Consider the following 27,440-nt stretch of genomic DNA (forward strand, 5'->3'; position numbering starts at 1 on the left):
GTATTTTATGTTACTTTGTGTTCCTTAATTTAGAAATATGTGTTCTTTCAAGAGTAGGATGTACATCATGCACTTACGCATATAATCTAATTTAATTTGTATCTTACTTTATTACATTCCGCCTACATAATAAATCATTATAGTTTTTTACTAAGATACTTAAAATACCCTAAATTCCAATAATCTAAATTCCAAAACTATTTCATTGATGTGCCATAACAAAGTTTTAGACCTTACCTTGTCCACAGAGTTAAAAGATTACGACTTTTCATTCCAAACGATATATTTGATGTAATTGACACTGATTTTTGTAAAATAAAAAATAAAAAAAAATAAAAAAAATCAATAATTGCTCCTTCACTTGTCCTTCCTTCAATATATACCAATCATAGCACACTCATTTATCGGTTGCTCCAACTCTGCTAGAGGTACTACTGTTAGTCTGTTGTTCCAACAGACTGACTGAGTACATTCCTCTCTGTAATACAATAAGAATCCGCGCTTTATAACTCCAAACTCGAAAGATTAACCATGATTACCCATAGTAAGAAAACAGCAAATGCTGTAGGAGGAAAGACGGCAAGGGCATGCGAAAGCTGCCTTAAGAGGCGCGCTAGATGGTTCTGCGCTGCTGATGATGCTTTCCTTTGTCAGGCCTGCGACTCATCAGTCCATTCGGCTAATGAGCTCGCAAGCCGACATAATCGAGTCCGCCTTGAGTCTAAGATAAACATACAATCGTCTAAGCTAATGAACACACAACCATCCGCTTCCCCTTCGTGGCACCAGGGGTTCACGAAGAAGGCGCGAACCCCAAGAAGTAACAGCAATGCGAAGGCGAACAAACCCTCGTATAATAACTACGAGATGCGTGTTGTGCCGGAGGTTAGCAATGAAGATGATGATCAAGGATCGATTGAAGGGAACGAAGAAGATCGAAACGAGGCGGTATTTAGTGTTCCGAACTTGGAGGTAAATGATCCCTTTGAAATTAAGGAGTTCAAAAATAGTAACAACAACAAAGTTAGTGTTGTAGAAGGTGGTTTCGAAGATGATTTCAACATCTCGTTGATTGGTTTCGAAGGAGATAACAATGAGTGGGAAAACTACTTACCGGCGGGTTTTTTAGCCTCCGATAACGAGTTAGCGGAGTTTGCCGCGGATGTTGAGAGTTTGCTAGAGCACGAGGCGGCCGAGGAGGGCGGAAGAGGCAACGAGGAGGCGGATGATGAGCTACAACTTTTATACCCGGGTGTTAAAATTGAAGAAGAGGGAGATATTAGTGCTACAACTGATCATTGTTACTTTGATTGGTCAATAGATGTTGAAAGTGAAATGTTTAATTTTGACTTAAATCAAACTTATGGAAATAATAGTAATCATGATCAGTCTCAAGTTAGTGGTGTCGAAGAAGATGAGGAAGAGGATGGTAAGAAAATGGTGGTGCCAAAGCACGAGGCGGCCGAGATGGAGGAGGAGGAGCTAGAGGGAGGTAAAGATATGGAAGCTAATAATAAAAGGAGGAAAATACTATTGAGATTAAATTATGATGAGGTTATCAATGCATGGGCTAGCCAAGGTTGTTTATCACCGTGGACCACCGGGCGGCGGCCGGAGTTTGAATTTGACCATCATGGTTGGCCCTATTGCATGGTAAGAATGCTCCCTTGCTCTTTTTTTATTACTTCTTGTTCTTGTTCTTGAGCATCATTTAGGTTTAACTATTTAAGATCTATTTTTGGAAGTTTACATATTTTACACTTTTGCCTGTTTTTGGAAGTCTGTTTTTTGCCCTTTTGTTTGCCCTTTTACCTACATTTTTCAGGCTTATCAATTTTATCGTTTGTATGTCTAGTGCCACTACATTTGAATTTGATTACCTCATTTCATTTTAAAATGAAACCATTTAAAAAATCATATAAGCATTGGTTTTTTTTTTTTTTTTATTATTTTTTTTTTTTACATGGCTTTAATTTAGATTCATCTTTTTTGAATCTCCATATTATATTTTTGACAATGTAAAGATACAATAAGATTGATTTTTACAAGGCTAATACTACTTCATATTTTGGGACAATTGTTTTGGGACAATTGTCTTGCTTCGACATTAATTTCCTGAATAAATTATTTCGAAATAATAAATTTATAGATCCATCCGAAGTATAAAACTAGAAATTTTTTTTCTAGAAAAACAAAAAATTCACCATCGACTTAATTTTGTTGATAGTATATTGCAAAATCAATGGTTGAATGTTGAGCTAAATTACTTAGACTCATTCAATATGATTTTTCTTCACCCAACCCATTAATAATATGCATGAATTTTCAACTAGCACTTAGCAGTCTAGACTATCCATTGAATAATCCAAAGATGAAACTAGATTTGAGACTTTAAAGAATTCTAGCTAATTGCTTAGAATCAAATAAAATTCCTAACCCATGAGGTGAATCTTCACCCCTAAACTTCTACTTAACGTAAACATATTTCATTTTAATAAGCAATTTAATTTAATCAAAATATATTCAACAAACTTGAATCAGCAATTTGATTTTGTCTGATTTTGTCAATTTAAACTTGAATTAGCAATTTTATTTTGTCAATTTAATCAATTTCATGTTTCTTTTTTATAGTTATCTGATTTGAACTCATTCAAGCCTTTAGTTTGTAGATTTCTGTTTGAACTTAATATAGGAACTAGTCCAGTTATTTATACAGTACATATAATGTACTACTTATATAAGTTTATTTTTAAATATTGTTATTTTTATATATTAAGCAATTATATTTAGAACTAAGTATTTTTTCAGCCTGTTTATTAAAGGTATAATATACCATGGAAAGAGATTATAGTGATAAAGTACGAGTAATTAATTTTTTTTCTATGTGTATTTATGTTTGAAGTATATATGTAGTACTCCGTAGTGTTTTTTTTCTTGCACTATAAACTTATTCATGCCACATTTTAGGGTGACTCAATTCCACATCATTGCATTGAATACCTTGTAGATAATATACCATGAGAATGGACCATTCAATATCTCTAGTGATTTGTACATGTGGATATTGATGTGACCAAATAGCTTATGATAATTATACTTAAGGCCTTACCTTTGGTCTAGGAAGTACGATACCCTGTAAAGCTTATGGTGAAATGATATAATAACATACAACCCTAATTATGTTCATCCAAATTTCGTTGTTACATTACTAATATTTTAATACCTACGGGATTACTTTTGGCAGGGAGGTATGTTCCCTACCGGAGTTCCACACCCTCAAGGAGAGGGATGGATGGGAATGAGAGGAAACGCGAATGGTGGGGACGAAGGGAGAGAAGCAAGAGTATCAAGATACAGAGAAAAGAGAAGGACAAGATTGTTTTCAAAGAAGATAAGGTATGAAGTTAGGAAGTTGAACGCTGAAAAGAGGCCTCGATTGAAAGGACGGTTTGTCAAGAGAACATCTCTTTCACAAGTTGTAGGAGTGGGTGTTGAACCCACTTTCCCTAATTATCACAATAAATAGCAATTTTTTTTTTGAGGAACAATAAATAGCAATTAGCATGTAAATTAGTCTTTGTTTAATTACTATATATCATTGTCAAATAATCCTAAATTAGTACGAAGTACTTAACAAGTTTATGAAATCTCGTGGGCATGTATGCGGTGATGATAATGTAACGGCTCAATACTTTGCTTAGTTGTAATAAAACCAATTACAAGTATCGCATGAGTGTATAAATTTTTTGTTTTTAATGAACTTCATGGACACGGGTGTCCAAGGTCTTGTACTCTTGTTTTAAAATATCGATTATTAGCTATAACATACGAAGTATTTCATGGGAATACTTTGAACATCTAATGATATTGATATGTACTCCTTCTATTCCTTATTTTTTTGTCCTAATTTCCTTTTTAGTCCGTCTCTTTAATTTTGCTTCATTCTATTTTTGGACATATACAACCATACATTTACTCTCACCACCACTCCATTAACCCTACCATTTTTCTCTTTCATCAGTTTTTTTCCAACAAAAAGTTAATAAAGCAACTTATCTCTATGGAGCAAAAAATAAGAGACGAAGGGCATGAAGCAAGTAGATTTTTAATGGAGTGGCAATATTAGTTTTTGTATGCAGCAGTGAACTATTAGCATGGTTAATGTTAAAGATAGTCGAATTAGATGCTAGTTATTGTTGGCTTTTGATGCTAAAATAACTATAATGCATTTTTCTATTTTTTTTTCCCTTGAATTTTGAACATCTTCAAGGTTAATTGGTTTTAATTTTGTTGGATAGTTAGTATTCAAGCTTTATTTGATTGTAATAGTTCAACCATAGTTGCCAAGAGGTTGGGGGATTGAGAATCATTGGAAGGCTACCTTATCTAATTTTGATGTATAATTGTGTGCAAGAGACATGTGACATCTTCTGTGGAACCACATGGTGGGTACTTGAGAGTGACACAATTATCTTCTAATAATAATATAGATAGTAAAATGTTCTTATATTATACAATCGGCTATAAACTACAAATTAAATATTTTTGGACTATGAAGATCGATTGTTTGACACTAGACACTTGCACTAACAATTTGCCCACTAAAACAAACCCAAACATTTGCTAAAAAGAATTGATGATCAAAACCATGACATTCTTATTCCTAGTTGTATTGATGATGTATACTTGATGAGTAAAACATGTTTGCAATGAGAGAAATATCAACCCTTCTTGACCAAAAAGACTATGAATATGCTAACTATGATATTTTATAAAAAAAAAATAATAATAATAAATTATATTGTTTAGCTAACAAATTAATAATGCTGAATTGCTTACTGTGATGGCATTTTGTAGTGGTCCTAGTGTCATTGAAAATGTAGAACTAACATCTCTTGTACAATTATACAGTCGTAAAAGATACCTCCAACTAACTATTTGGTAGATTTAAAAATGCATCATGCAACGTAGAGGCCTCCAGTAATGAGCATCGACTGTGGAAAGTCGAAATACGTCAACTTATGAGAATGCTTGTAAAATTCAATGCTGAGTATTACCTGAAACTATGGTATTCAGTGCTTAAATGATGTGGTATCCGGCTAAGGATAACTGGAGCCCCATGATTAAAAAAATAAATAAAAATAAATAAAAATTAAATTAAAAAAATTAAAAATTAAAAAAAAATAAAAAATAATAAAATTGTATGAAAGTCTTTTCAAAAACCACTCTCACATAATTATAAGTATTAAACATGTTTAATATAATATACGTGCAATATTTGTACAATATATATACTCATACATTATACATATATATAATAATTGAGATGCTTCTCTTAATTATCTAATGGTTTTCAATATTGTACATTTGTACTATGTAACTTATTCCCTTAAATTTTTGGGATTTTTGATGCATCACAAAAGTATGAGGTTTATTGTCTTTTAATCGTTTTTGAGATTATCTTATGTCTTTTCATTAACAACCAGTGTGTGCCCGATCGCTTGAACAAGACTTTATTTTTTGCATGCTTTTTATTTTTTAAAAAAATATATTTTCTCTACGTTTTGTGATTTTTAATTTGGATTTTTGTGTATCCATTTCCACTTTTGACCTCCAGTTTATACTTAAAGATTTAACTACTAAACCATTCAAACATTAATGTCATTTTCTTAATGTAAAATATTACTAACAATATATTCATCACCCGGGTCTACAAACTAATTACTTCGTATAACTTAAAATTTGAAAAATTTAATCAAAGGTTATTCAGACAGACAGCTCCAAAGAACTGTCACATAATTATATCAATTCCAGGATAAACACTGAAAACTGTAGAGTTATTACAACAATTGACTATATACTAGCACTTTTCGCCCTACGCTCTAAAATTTGAGTGAAAGCTCTGAAAGGTCTCTTCAAGCTCCATCATTCTGAAAGGTCATGTAGAACATTGTCAATTCCCTGACTCCTGAGTTAGCGAAGAAATTAATCAAAAGGCAAAAATAAAAATAAATAAAAATTAGAGCTTTAATTGAGGCAAACAGGCTGAACAAAGCTCATCTGATTTCAACTGAGTGCATGCATAACTTTATGGAAGAAACAAGAGTGCATTGTCATACCTTGGTTTAGTGAAAATGACGTCATTGTCAAGCCCCCAATCAACAATGCTGAAGCCACTGGAAGATACTGTAGCAACATATAATGACATGAATTATTAAAGAGACGTCTGCTGTACATAATGCATCATATATATAACTTAAGCAAATGTCAGAAAACTTGAGAAGCTCTAGATTATAAGAATTGGTAGATAAGGTTAAATAACCTGCATAAATGCAGATGAATCTTGGCTATGAAAATCTGTGAAGATAAGAAGGGGGAGGCAAGCATAGACTTTCTTTGTAGAAACAAATGGAGTCAAATGGCTCTTATCACTATACTACATGCAAGCGTGAATTTCTTAAAGAAAGTTTGGTTTCCAGCATATCATCTGATACCGCAGTCATAAACTACTTGAATCATGATACATTGTTAAGATAACTTGAAAGAAGTCATCTATATTCGCAAAAGCAAACTTATATACAGTATTTAACTCACTGAAAGTGATTCGAAAGCATTAAGTTGAAAGGGTGATGGATTATTCCGGCCAACTGAGTAGCGGCCACTGATAAGATCGATTGCATCCTGGAGAAAACACAAATCCAAACTGAGATAAATATCCTCCCTTTATCCATATTGACCATATATAAGAAAATTAAAATCATGTAAAACGCCATGGTTGCTTGCCTGTCTAACACCATCTTGAAAATTATTCAAATAATATCTTGAAAGTGCACTCATACCATCTGTAATAAGTCCTCCAAAAGTCTGCTTTCCGTATCTGCAGAACCATGCATCTTAGTTGTTACAAGGTAAGCATCTACAGATAACAGATCAATTTCATACAGATTCAGAAGATGATTTCAAATTTTCTATACCTTACAAGGTCTCTCTTGAGAGCATGGGTACCAGTATATTCTAAGCTTAACTCATCCCCTTGCTCAACCCACACTATCAGTATCACCAGCATAAGTAATACATATTGAAAAAGATTGGCACTCAATACAATTCCATAATTAAGTAAACTAAATATCATACATAAATAACTCACAGATTTTAAACTTGTCATATTCTTCATGACAGATTGAAATGGTATCTTCAAGAGTAAATATGCCAACCCTCTGCAACTGTAAATCCAATGATTTCCGAGCTAGGTAACTCTACATATAGAAATAACATGAGGTATACATGTCAGAAAGAATCCGATTAAGTTACGAGTGACAATTAGCACACATTTACGGCAGATACATTAATACAAGTAATCCAAACCTGGGTAACATTTGTTCGATCGAGGCAATCTATGCAGTTAGATCTGATAACTCCCCTTTGTTCTTCCAGCACATGCCCTTCTGAGTCTACCAGGAAGTATCTGGTGAGGGGGAAAAACATGATTAAAATAACAATGCAAAAAGTCTATTCACCTTTTTTTTTTGGGGGGGGTGGGGGGGGGGGGAGGTTGTGGGGAGATGATCCAAAAAGATTACATAAGTCATTTGAAACTTAATTACCCTTGCTTTCCAATTTCGTCAGAAATTTCATCATACAGCAAGTGCAGGTTATCAAAATTTGATTTGCCGCAAATGGTGTGGAAGCGAAAGGGAATGTATCTGTAAATCCAACCATGTACAATAATTAGTTAGAGACATGGTCTAAAGTCAGAATATGTCGGAAAATTTCATAACATTTAGAAAACTGATAATCAGAAAAAGGTGCTTCTTTCATCTCTGTTTCCCTTAGGGCAAGAGGGAGGATTAGATGCATTCACTAGCAATTTTACAAAATCACCTAAATCTCAAGAACTTATAGAAACTACCTAGACTTGGAAATTGAACTTTGCAGATGATAACGTACAGAACTTAAACTAAAACCTGCATCAACTACATTGGACTCACGGGTAAAATTCCACTTGTTGTAATATGACAAAGCTAAGCCATCACAAGACTCTTAAGTGGTTGGTAACTAACTTTATGCTCAATTATATTCAATTTTCCATACCATTCAATTGTGCACTACAAAAATCAAGGCCACCTCATCAATAAAACCTTAAGACAGTAAATTTGAAATCAATAAAACCTATATGCAGCTTCAAAATTCACCTCACACTAGGTAGCTTTTCCATCTCAGCAGCAAATGCGTTGCTGAGTTTTCCTTCATCACCATACTGAAAAAGCAAGAAAAAGTCAAAATACATTCACATTCAGCATCACTAATGATATTTGATGATATAATATAAGTACAGTAAAAAAGAAAGCTTAATGTTTGAACCCTAACAAGATCTAGCTACCACAATTGAACAATATTTGTAGCCACAAATCACACAACACTTCATTCAGTGCATTTAAGTAAAAAATTATTTGGGGAAAAATAACAATAGATAAGTTTCTTCAACCATCATTCTAATAACTTCTTGTTGACTTGGATATCTCATACAGTGAAACGTTATTACAGCAACAAAGACAAATTCTGAGCTTGAATACTGGAAGCCTTTATTCCTAACAAGTGATATAAAGGAGCAGGACCAATGCATCATCCACACTTAAGCCTAATGAGCATTACCATAAGGAGTGTATATGTAATAAAACCAATGTTTGGGGCCTTTGAGCCTCCACCTCAATGTATTTAAAAAAAAAATTAAAAAAAAAAAAATTCAACACTAAGGTAAATATCCAAAAAAAAAAAACTAGGCGTGACTAGGCGTGCTGCTGTGACTAGGCGTGCCTCATTGAAGTGAGACACACTAGATAAATATCCAAAAAAAAATATATTAAATTAAATAAAATGCTGAAAAAACTTAAGCTGTGTGCCTTAGGTGAGCCTTGGGCACACCTTGTGTGCTTCAGGTGTGTCTCTTTAGATCCAACTTAATTAACTGTAAATAAAGCTTAATCCCATGCACTTAGCGCCTAGGTGCACCTTAAGCTCGCCTTCCCATACATAGCTCCAACTATCATTTTATTCCAACGGTGATAAAAACCTCATGCAACCTTATACTGTACAATATAATAAATGCCTATTGCTCACCAATGATATGCAAAATCAAAATAAAAAAAAATAAGTCTTGTAACATTAATAAAGCACCAATAATACTGTGTATTTAATAGCACCAATATTTAAAATATGGAGTTACTCTTACTTCATCAGTTAGGTCAAGTGCCAATATCTCCCCATATCTTTGTGATAGATCATGGAAATGACGCTCCACAACGTGTGACTGAAAAAAAAAAAATGAAGTTACGGAAAATATAGCAACTCCATCAAGCATAACATAAAAGCTGAAAGCTTAAATATATACCGTATCTTGATGGTTGATGATGTTCAATCGAGGTTTATAGCTCAAATCAACAATTTGTTCCCATAGAAGTGGAATCGAACCCCGGACCTGAAATTCAACATAAGTACAAGTCTAGCCGAACAAAATTTAAGGAGTATCATGCTTTCCTAGAGAATATTCTAGCCAATAACAGATGGTAAAGATATGATGCCTCAGTTTTGCAGCTTCTTTGGGCATGCTTATGATGGATGTGAACATCAGAGACTGCTAAATACTAACAACTCAACAGCCCGAAAGAAATTACCCAAATGTGAGGCACATTAAGTTATATCAACAGAGTATTTGCAATTTTAGCATTCATGATCTTGATATAAAAATAATACTACATCTGGCCTTGCCCCATTTTCCTTTGTGGACTGTTTTCTCTCTATTTCTTCTCTTGAGTTCGGTCTCACACTCGCCTACCTTTTAACAATAATTTTGCGTCCTCTTGAGCAAGTAAAAAGGGACAAATTATATCAGAGTATCTTTATCATATTTGAGTTTATTAGTAGGATTGTACGATTTTGTGATCTCAACCTAAGTACCCTTACCTAGCCAAAGTAGGACCGCAATCCGCAATCCTAGTAACATTGCTCTACACAATACTCATCGCGTCATCAACATGAATCACAAAAATGGATGCCGCTATGCCAGAAATAAACAGCAAAATTGTGTTGAAGAGCAGAAAATGAGGTTGATATCGTGAAATTACATAAGAGAGACTCCCACACAAGTAAACCAAATAGCTCTTACAGCTACCTAATGTAATTTACAGACGTGAGTAATTATGATTCAATCCTACAACCAACTTGGCCATAACAACAACCAAACCATAAGGCCACTGTAACACATAAATGACTGTACCCTTGTCGCTGTGTAGCGCCCAATGACAATAAAATATACTTTTTATACCTTCAAGGATCTTATTTTACGTGTCACAAGTCTTAGTGGTTTAAATATTTTAAGATTGGTTGTTGGAAGATACTTGCAGAAGTGAGTGGGCTATAGTTGTAAATAGCAGAGGATTAAATTTGATGATGAGTATTTTTTTTTTTTTTTTGAAAATTGTTAGCTTTTTATTAAGTGAATTGGTTTCTTACATGCTTCATCATACTTCCTCCGTTTTTTTTAATTGCACCATTTTCCTTTTTGGAAAGTTGTATATTAATTGCAACATTTCCTTACTTGGTAACTTTTTTTCACTTTTTGATTGTGTTCACACACAAAATCCCTTATTTACCTTCTTCGCATGTGGTATCTAACTATATACCCCTTTTACCCAACTTTTACTCTCTTTCTTTTGTTTGTTGTCACATGGGCATTTTTGTGATTTAATTTCTTCCTTGATCTTTGTGGCCACCCCAAATGGTGTAATTAAAAAAAAAACGGAAGTACATATTTAGTTATGGCATGTTGGTTATTTTGCTACAACAAACTTATGATTATTATTAGAGTTCAAATTAGGTTTGTCAATGGAGTCTAAATATTCCTACAATAATTTGATTACACCATACAAAATTTTTCTAGATTAATATTTTTAATTGAAAAAAATATTAATCTAGAAAAATCTTGTATCATGTAATCAGATATCTAGAAAAATCTAGGAAATAATTATTTTAGAAAATCTAATGTATTCTAGAAATTACCTAAAGGCCATGGTCCAAGATAGATAATTGAAGTATGAGCGCTTGGTAAAGTAGGTGTTGCCTTTAGATATAATTTTCTTTTTCTAAAATATAGAATAAATATTAACGATACTTTAATTTTCAAAAGCTGATAATTTTAGCTATTGATAAAAAATACCTCCACCAATAAACACTACCCCCACCGCTTAATTGTCAAATGTTTTTTTTTTTTTTAATCTTTTTTATTATAAAGGCATGTTTGGCACTAGTTTTTGAGTAGTTTTTAGTGATTTGACTAAGTCAAACACTCAAACCACTACTTAATTTTTTTTAAAAAAAATGTTTGGCAATGTAATGGTTGGGGTAGCTTTTAGTGGTGGAGGTAGTTTTTATCAAAACCTAAAATTATTAACTTTTGAAAATTAACAGTAGCTTATAGTAATTTAATCTATGCTTTTAGGAAGAAAAAAAATATATCAATTTTAATATACAACAGCTAATCAACAGCTACTTACCAAGCACTCATACTTTAATTAACCACTAAAAGTTATTGCCTAACACGCCCTAAGAAGAAAATATCTTAGAAAAATCTAAACTCTAATGACCAAACCTAATCTACCTAGATTATTCTAGAGCAATAATCCTAAATTGGTTACCCAACATAAATATGCATTAAATATTATATGATGAAGAATGTAAGAAACCAATCACTTAATAAAAAGTGAACATTTAAAAAAAAAAAAACACATTTCTTCTTTATTCAACTGATCATCAAATTCTATTCCTCTCCTAATTACAACAATAGCCCACTAACTTTAGCAACTCCAACAAGATTTGGAAGGATGTAAGGCTTTGTTGTTGTTGTTGTTGTTGTTGTAGTAGTTTGAAAGGATGTAAGGCTTAAGAAAGGACATCAAATCAATCAACCCAAGCCTTAATCCCATAAGTGGGGTCGGCTATATGAACCAAAAGTGATTATTCCGTATAGTCATCCAAATCTTCCTCTAACCCTTACGATCAAATACCTCCATAAGAGAGGATATGAGTGAACCAAAATACTTTAAGGCGAGAAAGAGATTATCAATTGATGTAGAGGTGAATAGGGTATACATAGTATTTAAGAAGGAAATAATACTATGGTTTAGATGCTCCATTAATCCTTCTCTCGTTTAGGGGTCAGACTTGTGTTGTATCCCATAAACCTATGTGCATACAATTAAACCATATTTATTAAACTAATATCATGGCTAATGAAATTACAATGAAAAGCTACAAGATTTTTCTAACCAATGATGTTAGCCCAAAAAAAAGCACAACTGAAATTATGATCATAATAGTAAAGTTGGTTAGATTAGGGCCCAACTTTAAAAAATGGATCATATCTCCTTCATATTAATTCAAATGTGCACTTGTAATATATGGATAAAAAGGAAAGGACATTCATCTATGCAAGGTCCGTTCATTTGTCTGATAATCTAAAGGTTTATGGCTTGCTTTTTTCTAAACTTAACTAACCTTTATACATGAATGACATCCTCTAAAAGGGAATGATAAGCAACAAGCACAATGCACCTCATCAAAGGGACCAGCGCTTGTTCCATACACCATTTATTTACAACTATTTAAAAATCTAAATTGTTTCATAGGAGATGGTGTAGACAAAACAAGATTTACTTCCTTAAAGTACAGATTACTTCAAAAGGTATACTGCATATATTTTAATTACTAAGAGATTAACTAAGTGAGTCTTAGGCATGGCATATAAAAAAATCGTTTTAGCCAAAATTGATGCAACTAACGTCATTCAAAGGCCAAAGTGATAACTTTTGTAGACACATATATCTATCTCTCCCCTTACCCCTAAATAGCAGCCTATGGCAATAATAACTTACCAGATGTCACAAGGGAAAAACAAGCTCATAACGACCATAAGCCTTTAGATTAGCCAACAAACCATGTACGGATGAATATACCTTCAAACAATCATTTCAATAATGTCTTATAAGCCCAATCACAATTTTAAATGAAGGATGTATGTTTCAATCATTAAAGTCGGACCCAAATCAGATCAGTTTTGTTCATAACTTTAGCCTTTGTAATCTTATTCATAGGATTAAAACCTATGTCATAACTTTCAGTTATTAATGTTGGACCCAAATTAATGATTAATCATATTTGCATTCAGTAGAATAAAGAAGGGAAAAAAATAACTATATATCTTTGCTGCATAAAGAGAAAGGTATGGATCCTAATGAATGCATAATTGTATACTTGCATAGCTCAACTAAAGCAGAAGTCAAATTCCAACACTCAACAGGGATTATACTATAATTCGTACTTCAAAACAATATAAGTACTCCCTCCATTCTTATATATTCTATTTAGTTACGCAATTTAAGATAATACTTCCTCCGTTATTTTAATTGCACCATTTGTGATTTCACGTTTTTCCAATGCATTAATTTACGATTAATATCTTTAGTTACTTTTGTAAAAAATATAATAAGTTCATATTTGAAAAATAGATATCGAGACAAATCTAACTAGATTACTTACGGATAAATCACAAACTATGGTCAAAGACTATTGTATGAATAGTGTAAAAGTCCACATGATGCAATTAAAAAAAAAAAAAAAAAAAAAAAAAAAAAAAGCCGGGGGTAAATATTAAAAATGTGAGTAGGTGTAAGATGAAGTAAGAGAGAAAATGTAAAAGGTGGGTTTGTGGGATTGAAGGGGTAAGATAAAGTAAGAGAGAAATGGAAAGTAAGTAGAACAAAAAAGAAAGGAGTAATTTGCAAGCTAAAGCTCTAAAGCTAAAAACAACAAGATTCCCAAAGCATTAGTAAATATATTAGGCACAATTACCTGCAAAAAAGAGGACTTGAAATTCTTTGATTCCAGCAACTGCTCTGTTTCAATAAAGTTAGCAGCATCTCCCTGCAGGTTAGCTCCTCTTCTCCACATTCTGGTTCCTTCAGTAAAGTTACATAATAAATTTAAGCAATTATGTAGCAATATTAACTTACTTCAGAATTCACCATACCTAGCCGTCTTGTGCATCTTCTTGATATCAACGTAATGGTAACAGGTGCATTTTTTAATTTAACCTCTGCAGTCTGAAAGCTTAACTTTATGTTAAGAAAAGTGATGACCGATTAATGTCAGAAGCTAGGTTGTTTTACCATTGATGCACAAAAGGTACAAAAAAAACATGCAATCTTGCATACTGCAAGGTGAGAAGAATAATATCTACTTCGTTAATCATAAAAAACATCAAAGGATATTTCCTTGCACCAGTGGCATAATGAACTCATCAAGCTGCAGCCCAAAAAGAAAAGGTAAAAAATAAAAATCAGCTACAGGTGTAAAATTTTCTCCCATGATCATAGGATAAAAGATCAAGTAATTTCAAAAAAGGATCATAAACTGTCACCTTACACTCAATAAGCTCATCCAAAAGAGCTCTGTTCCAAACAAATCGTGGGTCAGCCTAATGCAAGCAAGGAATCAGAGATATGAGACTTATGGCTTCTTAAACAGCGTCACGAACACATAATACCAAACAAACAAATTTACCAATATCCAAAATTACAAAGAGAAGTATATTGATTGTGTGGCCCAAAATCACAAAATTGAAATATCAATTATCTGTGTCAATGAGAGCACTAGCGTGATCCTACCATCTGTGTCAACAAAACTAATTTAACAAAAATAGATAGATGCAACTGTCACCAGCCCCTAAAACCCACTAAGAGACTAGTGTATTTTCTTTCTCTGTTTTATGCAGTCCTGGCACTTCATTTTGAACTAACATCTTGTATCATATTATCAGGTAAAAATGCAAAGTCATTGTTTAATTGCTACTTTAAATCTTCAACTAAATATACATCACTTTTTGCCAACCTATCTACAAAGAACCACAGAAAGGGACGTGGAAATAGTCTTCATATTATAAAAGTTACTAATGGAAAAACTTCATTTAACCAATTAACCCTCTTAAGGCTATTTAGCAGAGAAATATACTAACATAAACAATAAGAAAAGTTTCATATAATGCTCCTAGTATGGTCTTGGATGTTCTACATTGATGGCCCTTAACTCTCAGCCGAACTATGACACAAGATCAATAAATAAACTTTTAAGAGACAAAGCAAATTAGAAAGTCTAATTATAGAAGCCATTTGCAAGAAGCATAATGTAGACAATCGTCATAATTTCTTCAAAACACAGTTGTTAAAGCAATATAGCAATACAAGTAACCTGCTTCCAAATTGGACTGCTCATCCACCCTTCTGACAGCTGTAGCCTTCTCTGCAAGCTATTAGTCAGCCTAATGTGAGAATCGTAGAAGTCTACTCATTGATATCCAAAAAGGGAGGGGGGGGGGGAATCCTGTTCTATTACAGTTATTGAAAAATTATGGAGGTATAAAAGAATGGCATACTTCACAGTTATATCTGTTTCATAGGAATAATATAATCAAGGAGTAGATTCCACAACTCTCAACAAATTCCTGAAGTATGCTTCATCTTTTTTCTGCACACATAATTATTTGAATATTCTCATTAATCAAAATGAACACAATCCATGCAAGCAAGCATATATCGAGGGGATAGAGAAAGCAAGACCTTACTTCCTGAACACCTAATTTCTCTAAGGCTTGATTACAGGGCAAATATTTCATAGATTCTACTCGCAAAATAGGGAAACCATGATAATTCCCCACTTCCTTGGAGGATGTTATTACTAGTATGTACATTCCTGCCAAAAATATGAACAAGAATTTTACATATAATGAACAGAATATAACAAAAGTATTCTGAAATTTGCTAAATATAAATTAATTACATATAGAGCCAAATGTGCATAAATGTTGTTATCATTTGTTCTCAAATTAGTGTCTTGCTTAGATAACTCTCACTTATGATGACTATTAAGAAGCCACAAATATTACATTTATAAAATTATAGTTCACACACAAGCTTTACTGCTTTAGTAATCCTTCTTATTAAGACATCAATGCAAAGATAACAAACACAAGTTTCCATTTCTCCATTGTCAGGCACTAATTTAATAAAACAGTACGACTAAAATAGCGGAAACACGAATACCTGAAACCAGTTGAATAGTCCCAACTACACCACATATTTTAGTGGTTTTGCCCGGAGTTCCCAAAACAACATTACCTGCAACAACAGAACCCATAATCAATATCCCTTCACATAGACAAGTACCAAATACTTACTATCTTAGCTTAATGTACATGACTCGACACAACATTATATATGATGTACATCCCAATTTAATAGTAATATACTTCGTAATAAATGAAATCCTCAAAGAAAAGTAATAGTAATATGGAAAATCTCATAATTAAACTTGATATTAAACTCGGTAAAGAAAGTGATTCAAGCATAGAAATGAAACCTATAATAGTATGACGGAGTGAGTGTGATACTAAAACTTTCCAAGCACACAAAAGCAATCCAGAAACGAAGCTCCAACATTAAAAAAAAAAAAATAATAAAAATAAAAAAATCTTAGTAACATCGTATAAGGGAACCGTTCTCAAACACAGGTACCAGCAATAAGATAATTCGATCCCTATGTTTCAGAATACTAGAATAGTTTGTACACTTCTCATTTTCATCAATTCATGAACAGTGTAAAAAGTTTTTCTTAGTTCAACCAATGATTCATCATTTCTTATTTTTCATGGGTCTAGTATCTCTTTTTCCCAATTACTTTTACATTAAATTACTCCCTCTTTTTTTCTTCTTTTTTTAAAGTGCCTCAATTTGACTGGGAACATATGTCAAATGCAGAACTTTGATCAACAACATCTTTAATTATCAATAGGTAGAGCATATATTAAAAAAAAAAAAAAAAAAAAAAAAAAAAAAAAAAAAGTGATGATACATTGAGACGATCCTAACAGGTACCGCTATGATCTTTGTAAAATACAAATCGCTAACATTGTTAAAAGTAGGGTATATGAATAGTGCAAAATGTGCACTTATACAAAAGAATGCTCCACTAACTCTCGTTACGTCTATTTTGCTATTAAATAACAATTCATAACTTATCTCATAAAAATGAAAAATGTTAGTACTAATGTTAGAAGGAGGGTGTAATAAAATTGGCAATTGGCAAATATAACAACATACTACAGTGAGTAATTCAAAATAAGCAATACAAATACTTAAATCAATCAGAGATTAAATACAAAGTCAGAAAATCTTAATAATGTAAGATAATGATCTTAACTGGTAAGTGGTTGAATATGACCATCAAGTCGACTAGCAGAAAACCCTTGATTTGGAGAATTGACGGCTCTGATCACATACTTGTCTTTGAATTCAAGAAGCTCCATTTTATCAATTAGTCGAAAATTAGGAGTTGCTGAAGAAGTGGGAGATTCCTCTTCGACTCCAATTTCTTTCTCTTCCATTTTTTTGGGAAATCTGGAAAATTGGGAGGAGTTTTCTGGGATTAATTTAAAGAATCAGGTGATTGAGAGCATGAATTTGATCTGAAGAAACCCTAGAAACTACGATATTAATAGCGGTGATAGCAATAATGAGCTGAGGATTGATGAAATTATTGGGTTTGAAAATTAATAGAGTTTTAAAAGAGAAGGGTCGACAGGATGAATGACAGTTGAATTTATTGTTTTAACTGTTCTCTTTTGTTTTTATCAAAATAAAGTTTTTCAGTTATTCTTTAAAAGGAATAATTAGAAGCGCTGTGGACCTGTGGTTTACCAAAGCCTACCGTCCTACCGACATAGTATGCCCTTATTAGACACAAGTCACAAAACACAAGACTTAAGAGTCCGACACATACCTCTTTTGTTTCTTTTTATTTTAACACATATTTAGACACGCAGTTTTAGTAGATGATTAGTGAAGATAAACGATTGATTTTATCAAAATAATTTTAACATAAGGATTAGAGTAGGATTAGGTGTCATGTGTAAAAATTACTTGAATAATTAGTCTTGTTACATTATATAATCTCAACCTCAATGTGCGTGCCACACGGCTGTATTACAAGTAAATAGAAACGGAAAAAGTATGTGTTTTAGGCCTCATTTGGTTGCATATGGGAAGTAGATTCCCACAGGCAATTAAAATTCATGGGAAATTAGAATTCATAGGAAATGTTATAATCTTGTTTGGTTGATATAAAGGAATTTGTAATTCCCATGAATATACCTCCTATGATTTGTTTGGTTAACACTGTGTAATTCTCATATATTATAAGAACATTTCCCAATTATAGAGGGTAAGAATGTAATTTTATTCCACCTTTCCCAATTTTAGAGGGTAAAAAGGGTAAGAATGTAATTTCATGAAAAAATAAACAAGGGAAATTTGATTAACCAAGGTATAGTACGGTAATTAAATTTCTATGTTTTGTAGGAATTTCCATTTCCCTAGTAATTTCCACTTTTCACATAAGTGTTAACCAAACAACTTATAAATGCACTTCCCATGAATTTGTATTTTTCCCATTACAAATGTGCAATCAAACAAGGCCTTATACTATCACCAAATTGTAGTTGTGACTCTAAGCTAAAAGGATTAAGCCAATTATAAAATAAACATATGTGTTATAAATGTCATATTGGCTTTTGTATCAAGTGACAATAAATTATTTTTTAGGAAAAAAAACAAAAAACAAAAAACTTCTACAAATAGCAGTGACCCCAAAACCTTCCCTCCTTTTTCTTTTGATGACAAGTGAGGAGAGAAGTTAGCGGCCGATTTGAAGAAGATGATAGGTAGACGATGGAAGTGGAGGGGTAAGTTTTAGGCCTTTAAAGTAGCCATTCCAATATTTGGATCATCTCAACGGCAATGCCGGTGAGGATCTCTAAGCTCGCTGAAAAGGTGAACAGTGATAAAATTCAGTGAGAAGGTTTGGATGATGGTGAATTTTGTTCTCTATCTCTTTTAACCTCAACCCCAATTCCAGTATCGTAAACAAACTTGGAAAAACAATGAGTTACAGAATGCTAACTTCAGCATTATTCAACAAGCCAGTGCTAAAAAACAAACCACGGGATTACAGCCTATACAGCATGGCAAGCTCACCTCATTCTTAAAGGTACAGCTACCTACTCTTTCAGCAATTAATCAACGATATAAGCTCTAATATTGCTTAGCGTATCAGTTTACACGAAAAATTTACAAATAATTATTTGAGCAAATTGGCAAGTTCACCCTGTTCATACATGGAGGTCAAGATGTCGCATCCTCCAACCAGTTCTCCGTTGACAAAAACCTGAGGAAATGTCGGCCAGTTGCTGTAGCTTTTAAGTTTCTCCCTTAATCCACTGTTATACTCCTCATCAAGCACATCCACACTCTCATAATCCACCCCTTGACTTTCAAGGATCCCAACCACCCTTTGTGAGAACCCACATGCAGGAGCACTTCGAGATCCCTTGATAAAAGCGACTACTTTGTTTTCTTTAACCAGCCTATCAATAAGCTGTTCTAACGGAACTATTAACTGCACATGACGTCCAGGCGTTAGACGGAGATCAGGCTTCTTCTGAGGAGGTGGCCGAAACCATGTAGTGTTTCCTGTTTCATTCCCTGGTGGAACCTTTCCTGTGGCAGCTATGTGTTCTTCCATCCATGATTTCCATGCTTGTGTCAAGGATTCTTTGCTAGGTTCATCAACAACTCCAACCTACATAGAGTTAGGGTTTTTATTAGAAAATTCAAGAACAGTCTATCTCCATTTATTAAAAACAGAGAAACTATAAATGGCATGATTTTCCATTGCCAACATTAGTGCAATCCCACAATCATCTTCTTGCACAAGAACACACACATGCTCACGGCATGTACACACCCACGTATGATACAGATCAGGCAGAAATATAGATTACATATGTCTCCTTTAAGTGGAGTTCTTACTATGACTACTCACTACTTTTGTGCTGAAGTTAACCTATAGTCCTATAATGAGAGCATGTTTGGTAAGAGTATTTTTAGGGTTGGAAACGGATTCAATTAAACCATTACCAATACCAAGTGTTTGGGTAGAAGGTTTTAGTAACAATTACCATTACCTAAGGGTAATGGTTTCCATCCATTTGTTATCTCTCTAAAAGCTAAGGTAACAAATACCCTTACCCTACTCAAACAAAAATAAAGAGAGTTTAAGTGATTCATTTCCATGTTTAAACCAAACAAACGAAAAGGTAACGGTTAAATGATTCCTTTCCTTCTCCTTATTTATTTCCTTTCAACTCCATTTCCCATATTCATATCAAACGCCCCCTGAAATTAATTTTTCCTTTAAGATGGAGCATTAGACTTTGCTTTCATTGGGGAAACAGAATTTAATAGTATGTCAAATGAAGTATAAGCATGCCAGATCCTATGGATCAAGTGCAATAAGCACCGTAAACATGAATGCTCTTATTCCTACTTCATACAGAGTCTGCCTTAGGGCTTAGGCTCCAACACATGACAGAGATGCAAGAGGAGAAACCGAGTAAGCAAAAGAGCTGTTGAAGACTATAGAATCAAGATTTATGCAATGATACCGAGGGTGAAGAACCAAGAGGAAAAGACCAAAATCTCTTGTAGCTTGTACTTTCATGTATAAGCTATCTCATTATCTAATACTTCCTCCGTTTCTATTTAGTTGATACGTTCAATTTAGGCACACATATTAAGGAGAGGAGAGAGAGTGAGAGGGAATGATAAAGCAAATGGGGTAGCTAGTAAATACAAAGTATAAAACTTGCCAAAAAAGGAAACATGTCAACTAAAAAAAAAAACTTCCTAAAAAGGAATACGTGTCAACTAAAAAAAAAACTTAAGTCCTACTTCAAGCATGATGTGCCATCAGCACATATATGCAGCCACGTATTCAAGGTAGAATTTAGAGTTTTTATTCTTTAAAAGGCTAACTTATCCAATTAACGAAGCCATATATGGTATCTGTAATGTTGTAGAGCATTGATTCCAATTCTGCCATTTCACTTCTTCTCTTTGTTTCTGTATCTTATAAATTATACATTTCTCCATGTCCAAATTTTCTCTTCTATGTTCAATGTTTCCTGCACACAAGTTAACCCTTTGGGACAACCACCTTGCATGACCTTCATTCTTCAATAATATGATTAGTATTTATAAATGGTTCAGCTTCATGTTATACAGTAACCATCATAGAAAATCATTATTTCCACCCATTGTATCCTTTTTGTCACCAGAACATTCCTCTTCCCTTCACCCATGCTCCTAATCTCAATAAAACCTCTCTCAATGCCCGTTTGAGAAAAAATAGATGCCTTCCCTATCAAAATTATCCTAATTTATGTAGGCAAAGGCTTTTCAACATGTACAAGTAGAAGTCAGTAAACCTGAGGTCTCAATTGACAGGGTACAACCAGTCTTGCTACTTCACTAAATTGCCTTTTTTTTTTTTGTCATAAAACAACTTACATGTCAACGCAAAAGCATTTTCAAAAAGGCATTCAAACCTTTTCATATGACATTAGAACTAGTAGCTTTAAGCTCTGTTTGTTTGTATCGAAAACATTTTCCAGCAATATGAGGAATGTGATTTATTCATTTTCAGTTGCTTGATTTGCAACAATGGAAATCTATTTTTCACCCGGTGGAAACGATAGTCCTTTTGAAAGGAAGAAATGCTGCATTTTCCTCCCTATTCTAACATCTCATTCCTATCCTCCCATCCTTCTCCATCTTTATGCACTATTTCACTCTTTTTCTTCTTCCTCCATAATATTTCTTCAAGCAAACAAAGGAAAACTGTTCTTATAATTATGTTTTCCAATTTTCAAAGAAAATTGTTATCAGTTAAAACAACCGAAGTCTCAATCTCTCCACATTTTGTACTACGCCGCAATTGTCCTATTACTATTCCTTCCAATTGTCCCAAAAAACATACAGTACACAATTATAGCCATAAAATACAATTTCTAAACAGGATTACTACATAAATCATATTGTAATTTAACATCCACCACAAATATACAGCAGAAATGTATTCATAAATTTTATAACGCCTTCAAACAAATTAATCTCTTCAACTTTCTCAATTATTCAACCAATTAATCAATGCTAAGCTAGAATTGGAGAAAATTTCAACACATTTAATTCCAATTTCGGAAACAAGAGCTGTTTCTAAACCAAAAATTCAGCAATCAGATTCAACAAAACTGCAATTTCCTCACAAAATTTCTTCAAAATTCCAAATTAAGCAATATTCGGCTCAGAAAAAGAAAAATATGATTACCTTAACAGAGGAACAAAGCTCTGGCACCTTCTTGCGGTGCAAATCAACACTAGCAGCAATATTTCTCGACAATCCGATGAACTGAACTTGGCCATTAGAATCATACACAGCGTAAACGCCACAGTCTGACGTCACGCTTCCGTCATTTTCCGGCGACAAAGAGATAGAATCAGCCTCCGAGATTTTCTTGAGAGCAGAAACAATGGAGAGAGAACGAGGTTTAACGTTTGTGATGGGAGTAATACTACTGATGTTGCTGGGTTTTAGAGAGAGAAAGTTGTGGGTTGTGAAGGAGGGGGGTTGGGAGGAGAGAGAAGAGAGAGAGTTGGGTGAGGTTGACGAGAGGTTGAAGGTGGTAATCGAAGAGATGGAGAGATTTTTGATGTGATGATGTTTATCGCCGCCATTTTTGGAGGACTGAAGGAGCTCGAGATAGGTAGGGACTTTTACGAGTACAAAATTAGGATCTCAACTTGCCTTTGAGTGTATGGAGTGATTTCCTTGCTAAAATAAAAATAAATTTTTTAATTGCATTGGTCTTAAAATAAAAATTCTTTTTTTGAAATAAATTTTTAAAATAAATTCTTAATCTACTAGTTATATAGGATTAATTTTAAGTGTCTATTATAGTTTAGCTTAAAACCGTTTTAGCGGTTCTTAAACCAAAATCGCCGATGGTATTAGAGGTTTTAAAAATTATTCAAAGAGATGACTTTAATAATAATAGTTCTCTTTTCTCTTTTAGGTAAATGACAAAACACATTTTGTAAAAAAAAAAAAAAAAAAAGGGTTGTAGTGGTGGGAATGTGGAGAGAATGTGAGAATTATTAGATATAAATTCAAAGAGGTCGGGTCTCTAGATTGACAGGTCTCTTTTTTTAAAAAAAAAAATAAAAAAAAATAAAAATTAAAAGTAAAAGCACTACTTGTTAACCATATAACCACTAATAAGTAATAAGATTATCGTTTTTAATAAAACCGTTAATGATGTTAGTTGTTTTATACTGGAGCAAATCACAATTAACAAAACCCCAAATACCAATCCTACATGGACAAGTTTTTGGGAATTTGTTTTAAACTAATGCAAAGTGGGAATTTATTTTTGTTTTAACACTATTGAAGGAAATAAAGTATGGTTTTGAGCTCTATACATGCATGGAAGAAGTCATGATCTTGCTTCAACATTTCCCGTCCTTTAGTTCAGTTCCAAACATACTCCGTATTTAGAGAATTGGTTGTTCGGGACTTGAACACATAATCAATTGGAGTTTCAATAGGACTCTTAGGTGTGTTTTTAAGGTAATAGAGATGCACGTTATGTAATATTCACAAGACAATATACCCCTTTATGGATAGTAAATTTTCTTATTTAATTTTCTTCATTCAACTCTTATTCTTGAGAGTTGATGAACCTAATTGTAATTGTTTACTTGTTTATCTTTCTTTCTTAAAAATAGGATGATCATCATTCACGAGTCACGACCTGATCCTAGTTGAAATTATCATTAAAGCTCGACCTGTAAAATCCAAATTTTAGGGAAGTCAAATAGTTGCAATGGTGATGACAAGATGAGCATGTGGAATTCACATTTATCAACAAGATAAACGTCTAAAACATAAGTCAAAGGGTGTTGAAAATTACATTATTGCATTAAGTTGTCATGTTGTATTGTCACTTATTTGATTTTTACTTCATTTTAGTGAAATTTCAACAATGGACTTGATGGTTACGTATCCAATGGGCTTGCAAGCTAATAAAGAGGCTCTAGCTTAGTGGGGTTGGTAGTTTCCTAACGCAAATTTTACGGTGGACCATCCACCTATATCTATGTGAACCACCAATTAAACGATGCGTTTAATTGTGGTTTAGCTAATTTTCTCAACGTTACTTTGTTTTTCACGCATCACCTTCCTCTTTTAAATCTTTCCTAATTTCTGTATTCTCTCTCTTCTCTTCTCCTCCGCTTAAACTTTCCTAATATCTAAACCAGCATACATAATTTCTCTCTCCTCTATTTTTCTCTCTACTTTTATTTTTCTTTCTTTATTTTAATTGAATTCGTTCATCATTCTGTTTTTTTTTTGTATTGAATTCCTTCATCACCATTGTTAATCACCATAGATTGAATTCCTTCATCACCATTGTTGATCACCATAGATTAAATTCAAATTTCTTTTTCTTCAGCTTTCTATTTGATGCTTTGTTAATGGAGTTTTTGTAATGAAGTGAAGCTCAAAATGGCGGCTTCGACAAGGAGAAGGTGAATAAGACGATGGAGATGATTATATTCTGATGAGATTCCATTATCTAAATCATCATGGCTAGGTTTGAGTTTCGGAATTTGTAGCTTTCATATTCTTTTGTTTTTAGTTAGTGATATTTGTGGGGTTTTTTTTTTTTTTTTTGAAAGAAAAGATAGAGCTCATATTATTAAAGAAGGTCCAACTCCGCCAAAGTAAGGATACTTTAGGGAAAGGAATCAAGTCGTACATACTCCACATTACAACTAGTATCCCACCTAGCGATGAGATGAGCAACTGCATTACATGAACGTTTAACATGTGAAATAGTACAAACATCAAAGAGAAAACTATCTTTTCTAATATCCTCAAAGACAACATGGATAAGAGCTAAGCCAAGCACTTCCTATTGGGTTTCGCAGTGTCCACCACTACGCGGAATGAAACCCGCCCAAGACCCGCACACTAATTAATGTAACTAAACATGCAATCACATAATTAAACAACAAAAGAGAGAGAAAGAGAAAAGACGATCTTAAACATCATAAAATCATCACAAAACCCAAAAACAATAATTAGATTAAGGCTAGATTGAATTAAAAACAAAGACAATAATAATAATTTTTTTTTGAAGAGATGCGCATGGACCACCACGGCTGGGCGGCTGCCGCGCGCTCGCCTGGTGGCCGCCGCTGTTGGTGTGCGCCGGTGGTGGTGGCGTGTGGTGGTGGCGCCGGCGTGTGGTGGTGTGTGGTGGTGATTGAAAATAAAAATAAATAAATAAAATAAAGGGGAAAAGAAAATAAGAGGAGAGAGAGAGTTTATCTTTGGGTGTACTCCACCTTAGGCATATGATAGGTATTTATACCCTCTCTCAAAATCCCTCCTACTTAAAATTCCTTTACTACCCTTAATGATCCTTTTCTTAGTCAAACTAGTATTTTGGCTTTCCTTAAATACCATTGACTTTAAAAATTATCTTTTTATAAAATAATATGCCCCAATATTTCCAAATCATAAAATAAAATATTTTCAAGATTATTAAATAATTAAAAATAAGCTTTTAATTAAATTAATTCTTTTTAAATTAATAAAAATCATAAAAAATTCATTTCGAACTATTTAAATAAATTAAGAAATACCTATATAAATTAAAATACGTATAAAAATACGGGGGTATTACACCGATAATCGTCGGCAAACCTAAATATTTTTCATGTTTCTCCACCTCCCTTACACCAAGAGTCTTCACAATATTTTTCTTTCTATCAAAAGACACACATTTGCTAAAGGCTACCTTTGTCTTCTCCATATTGACTTTCTGACCCGATGCTCTTACATACGTACTGATAATCTCAGCAATTTTCGAACATACCTACAGCGTAGCACAAGCAAACAGTATGCTATCGTCGGCAAAAAACAAGTGGGAAACTCTAGGAGCAGAGTTGCAAATTTTTGCACCCCTTGGTTTTTTCTCATGAGCTGCTTTAGAAAGTAAAGAAGAGAAAGCATCACCACACAAGAGAAACAGGTAAGGAGAGATAGGATCACCTTGTCGGAGTCCCCGGGAGGAAATAACCGATCCCAAAATTTCACCATTCACCTTGAAAGAAAAAGAAATAGAAGAAATGAAATCCATAACTCTCCGGATCCAGTTAGCACAGAAACCCATTTTCACCATCACCCTTTCCAGAATACACCGCTCCACCCTGTCATATGCCTTACTCATATCCAACTTCAGAGCCACCGTACCATTTTTTCCCTCACCCCGGCGCTTCATCGAATGAAAAATCAAAAGCAATCAGTGCATTATCAGTAATTAAACGGCTCGGAGTTAAAGCACTCTGATTTATAGAAATAATATCATTAAGAATTGGCTTTAATTTATTCGCCATGGTTTTGGAAATTATTTTATAAATCACATTAGAACATCTAATAGGCCTGAACTCTGTCATATTTTTTAGATCTTTACACTTCGGTATCAACACAATACAGGTCTTATTGATCTCAGAGATATCAATTAAATCCTTCCACCAATTTTTCACTAACAGAATAATATCAGAACCCATAATATGCTAGAATAGAGCATGCATACCATTCGTACTGGGAGCTTTATTCGGGTGCATTTGAAAAAGTGCTTCTTTAATCTCATCTGCACTAGGTTCTGCATCAAGAGAGAAATTCATGGCATCCGATGTTACCAAATTCAAACCGGCAGTAGCATCTTCAAAATTTGAAGGGTTATCAGATGTGAACAAAGCCGAAAAATAGTCAGCCACCTGTAGACACCTGATTGTGTCTCCCCAAAAACCAAACCCAGTGATGAGTACCTTTCACGTCTTTGATTATCGAGTTAGGTGAAGAGTTGAAGAGTTTCGTTAATTTCCCTTAATCCTTGACCATTTCTAACCTTTCCCTAAATGTTTTAAGCCAAAATCATTTATTTCGTGTCTTTAAAATCATTCATTTTGTGTCCAATTTATAAAAAAACGTCCAAATCTGATTAATTTGGTCCATAGTGTTTGTCCAGTTATTGTGTATTTGGATGGGGTTTGAAAAGAGCTTTTCAACGATACATTATAATCCCAAATCCAAGTTATAACGAAGGAGTTATGGCTAAAATACTAAACTGGGCCCAAACCGAGCCTTACCTACTACCCAATGACCATGTGGAGGGTCCATTAACCTTAAACATCATTCCTAAATCCCTTAGGATTTATTTTTAGCTTCTAGAATTTTCTAGTAGGTTCTAATTTATCCTGTTTTTGAAAGGATAAAGATTTAAGAATTTTACTTCGGATAAAACACTTGTTTTTCAATGGGTTTAATTCTGATAAAATTGGAATACGTACGAATATTCGACTAACCCAAGT

At 33.4% G+C, this 27,440-nt stretch overlaps 1 protein-coding gene and 2 pseudogenes across 1 annotated transcript; 1 reads left to right on the forward strand and 2 right to left on the reverse strand.

The window, feature by feature from the left end:
- Positions 1-237: 237 nt before the first annotated feature.
- LOC110733919 (zinc finger protein CONSTANS-LIKE 6-like) lies at positions 238-3,855 on the forward strand. The gene is made up of 2 exons (XM_021913995.1): positions 238-1,653; positions 3,245-3,855. The coding sequence occupies exons 1-2, from the start codon at positions 532-534 to the stop codon at positions 3,524-3,526; spliced, it is 1,404 nt and encodes a 467-aa protein (XP_021769687.1). The 5' UTR covers positions 238-531; the 3' UTR covers positions 3,527-3,855.
- A 1,839-nt stretch (positions 3,856-5,694) lies between these two features.
- On the reverse strand, positions 5,695-17,719 carry LOC110733920 (annotated as a pseudogene).
- Positions 17,720-18,967: 1,248 nt separating this feature from the next.
- On the reverse strand, positions 18,968-22,826 carry LOC110733921 (annotated as a pseudogene).
- Positions 22,827-27,440: the final 4,614 nt, after the last annotated feature.

This window comes from Chenopodium quinoa, unplaced genomic scaffold (genome assembly GCF_001683475.1).
Source record: "Chenopodium quinoa cultivar QQ74 unplaced genomic scaffold, ASM168347v1, whole genome shotgun sequence".
Classification (NCBI taxonomy): domain Eukaryota; kingdom Viridiplantae; phylum Streptophyta; class Magnoliopsida; order Caryophyllales; family Amaranthaceae; genus Chenopodium; species Chenopodium quinoa.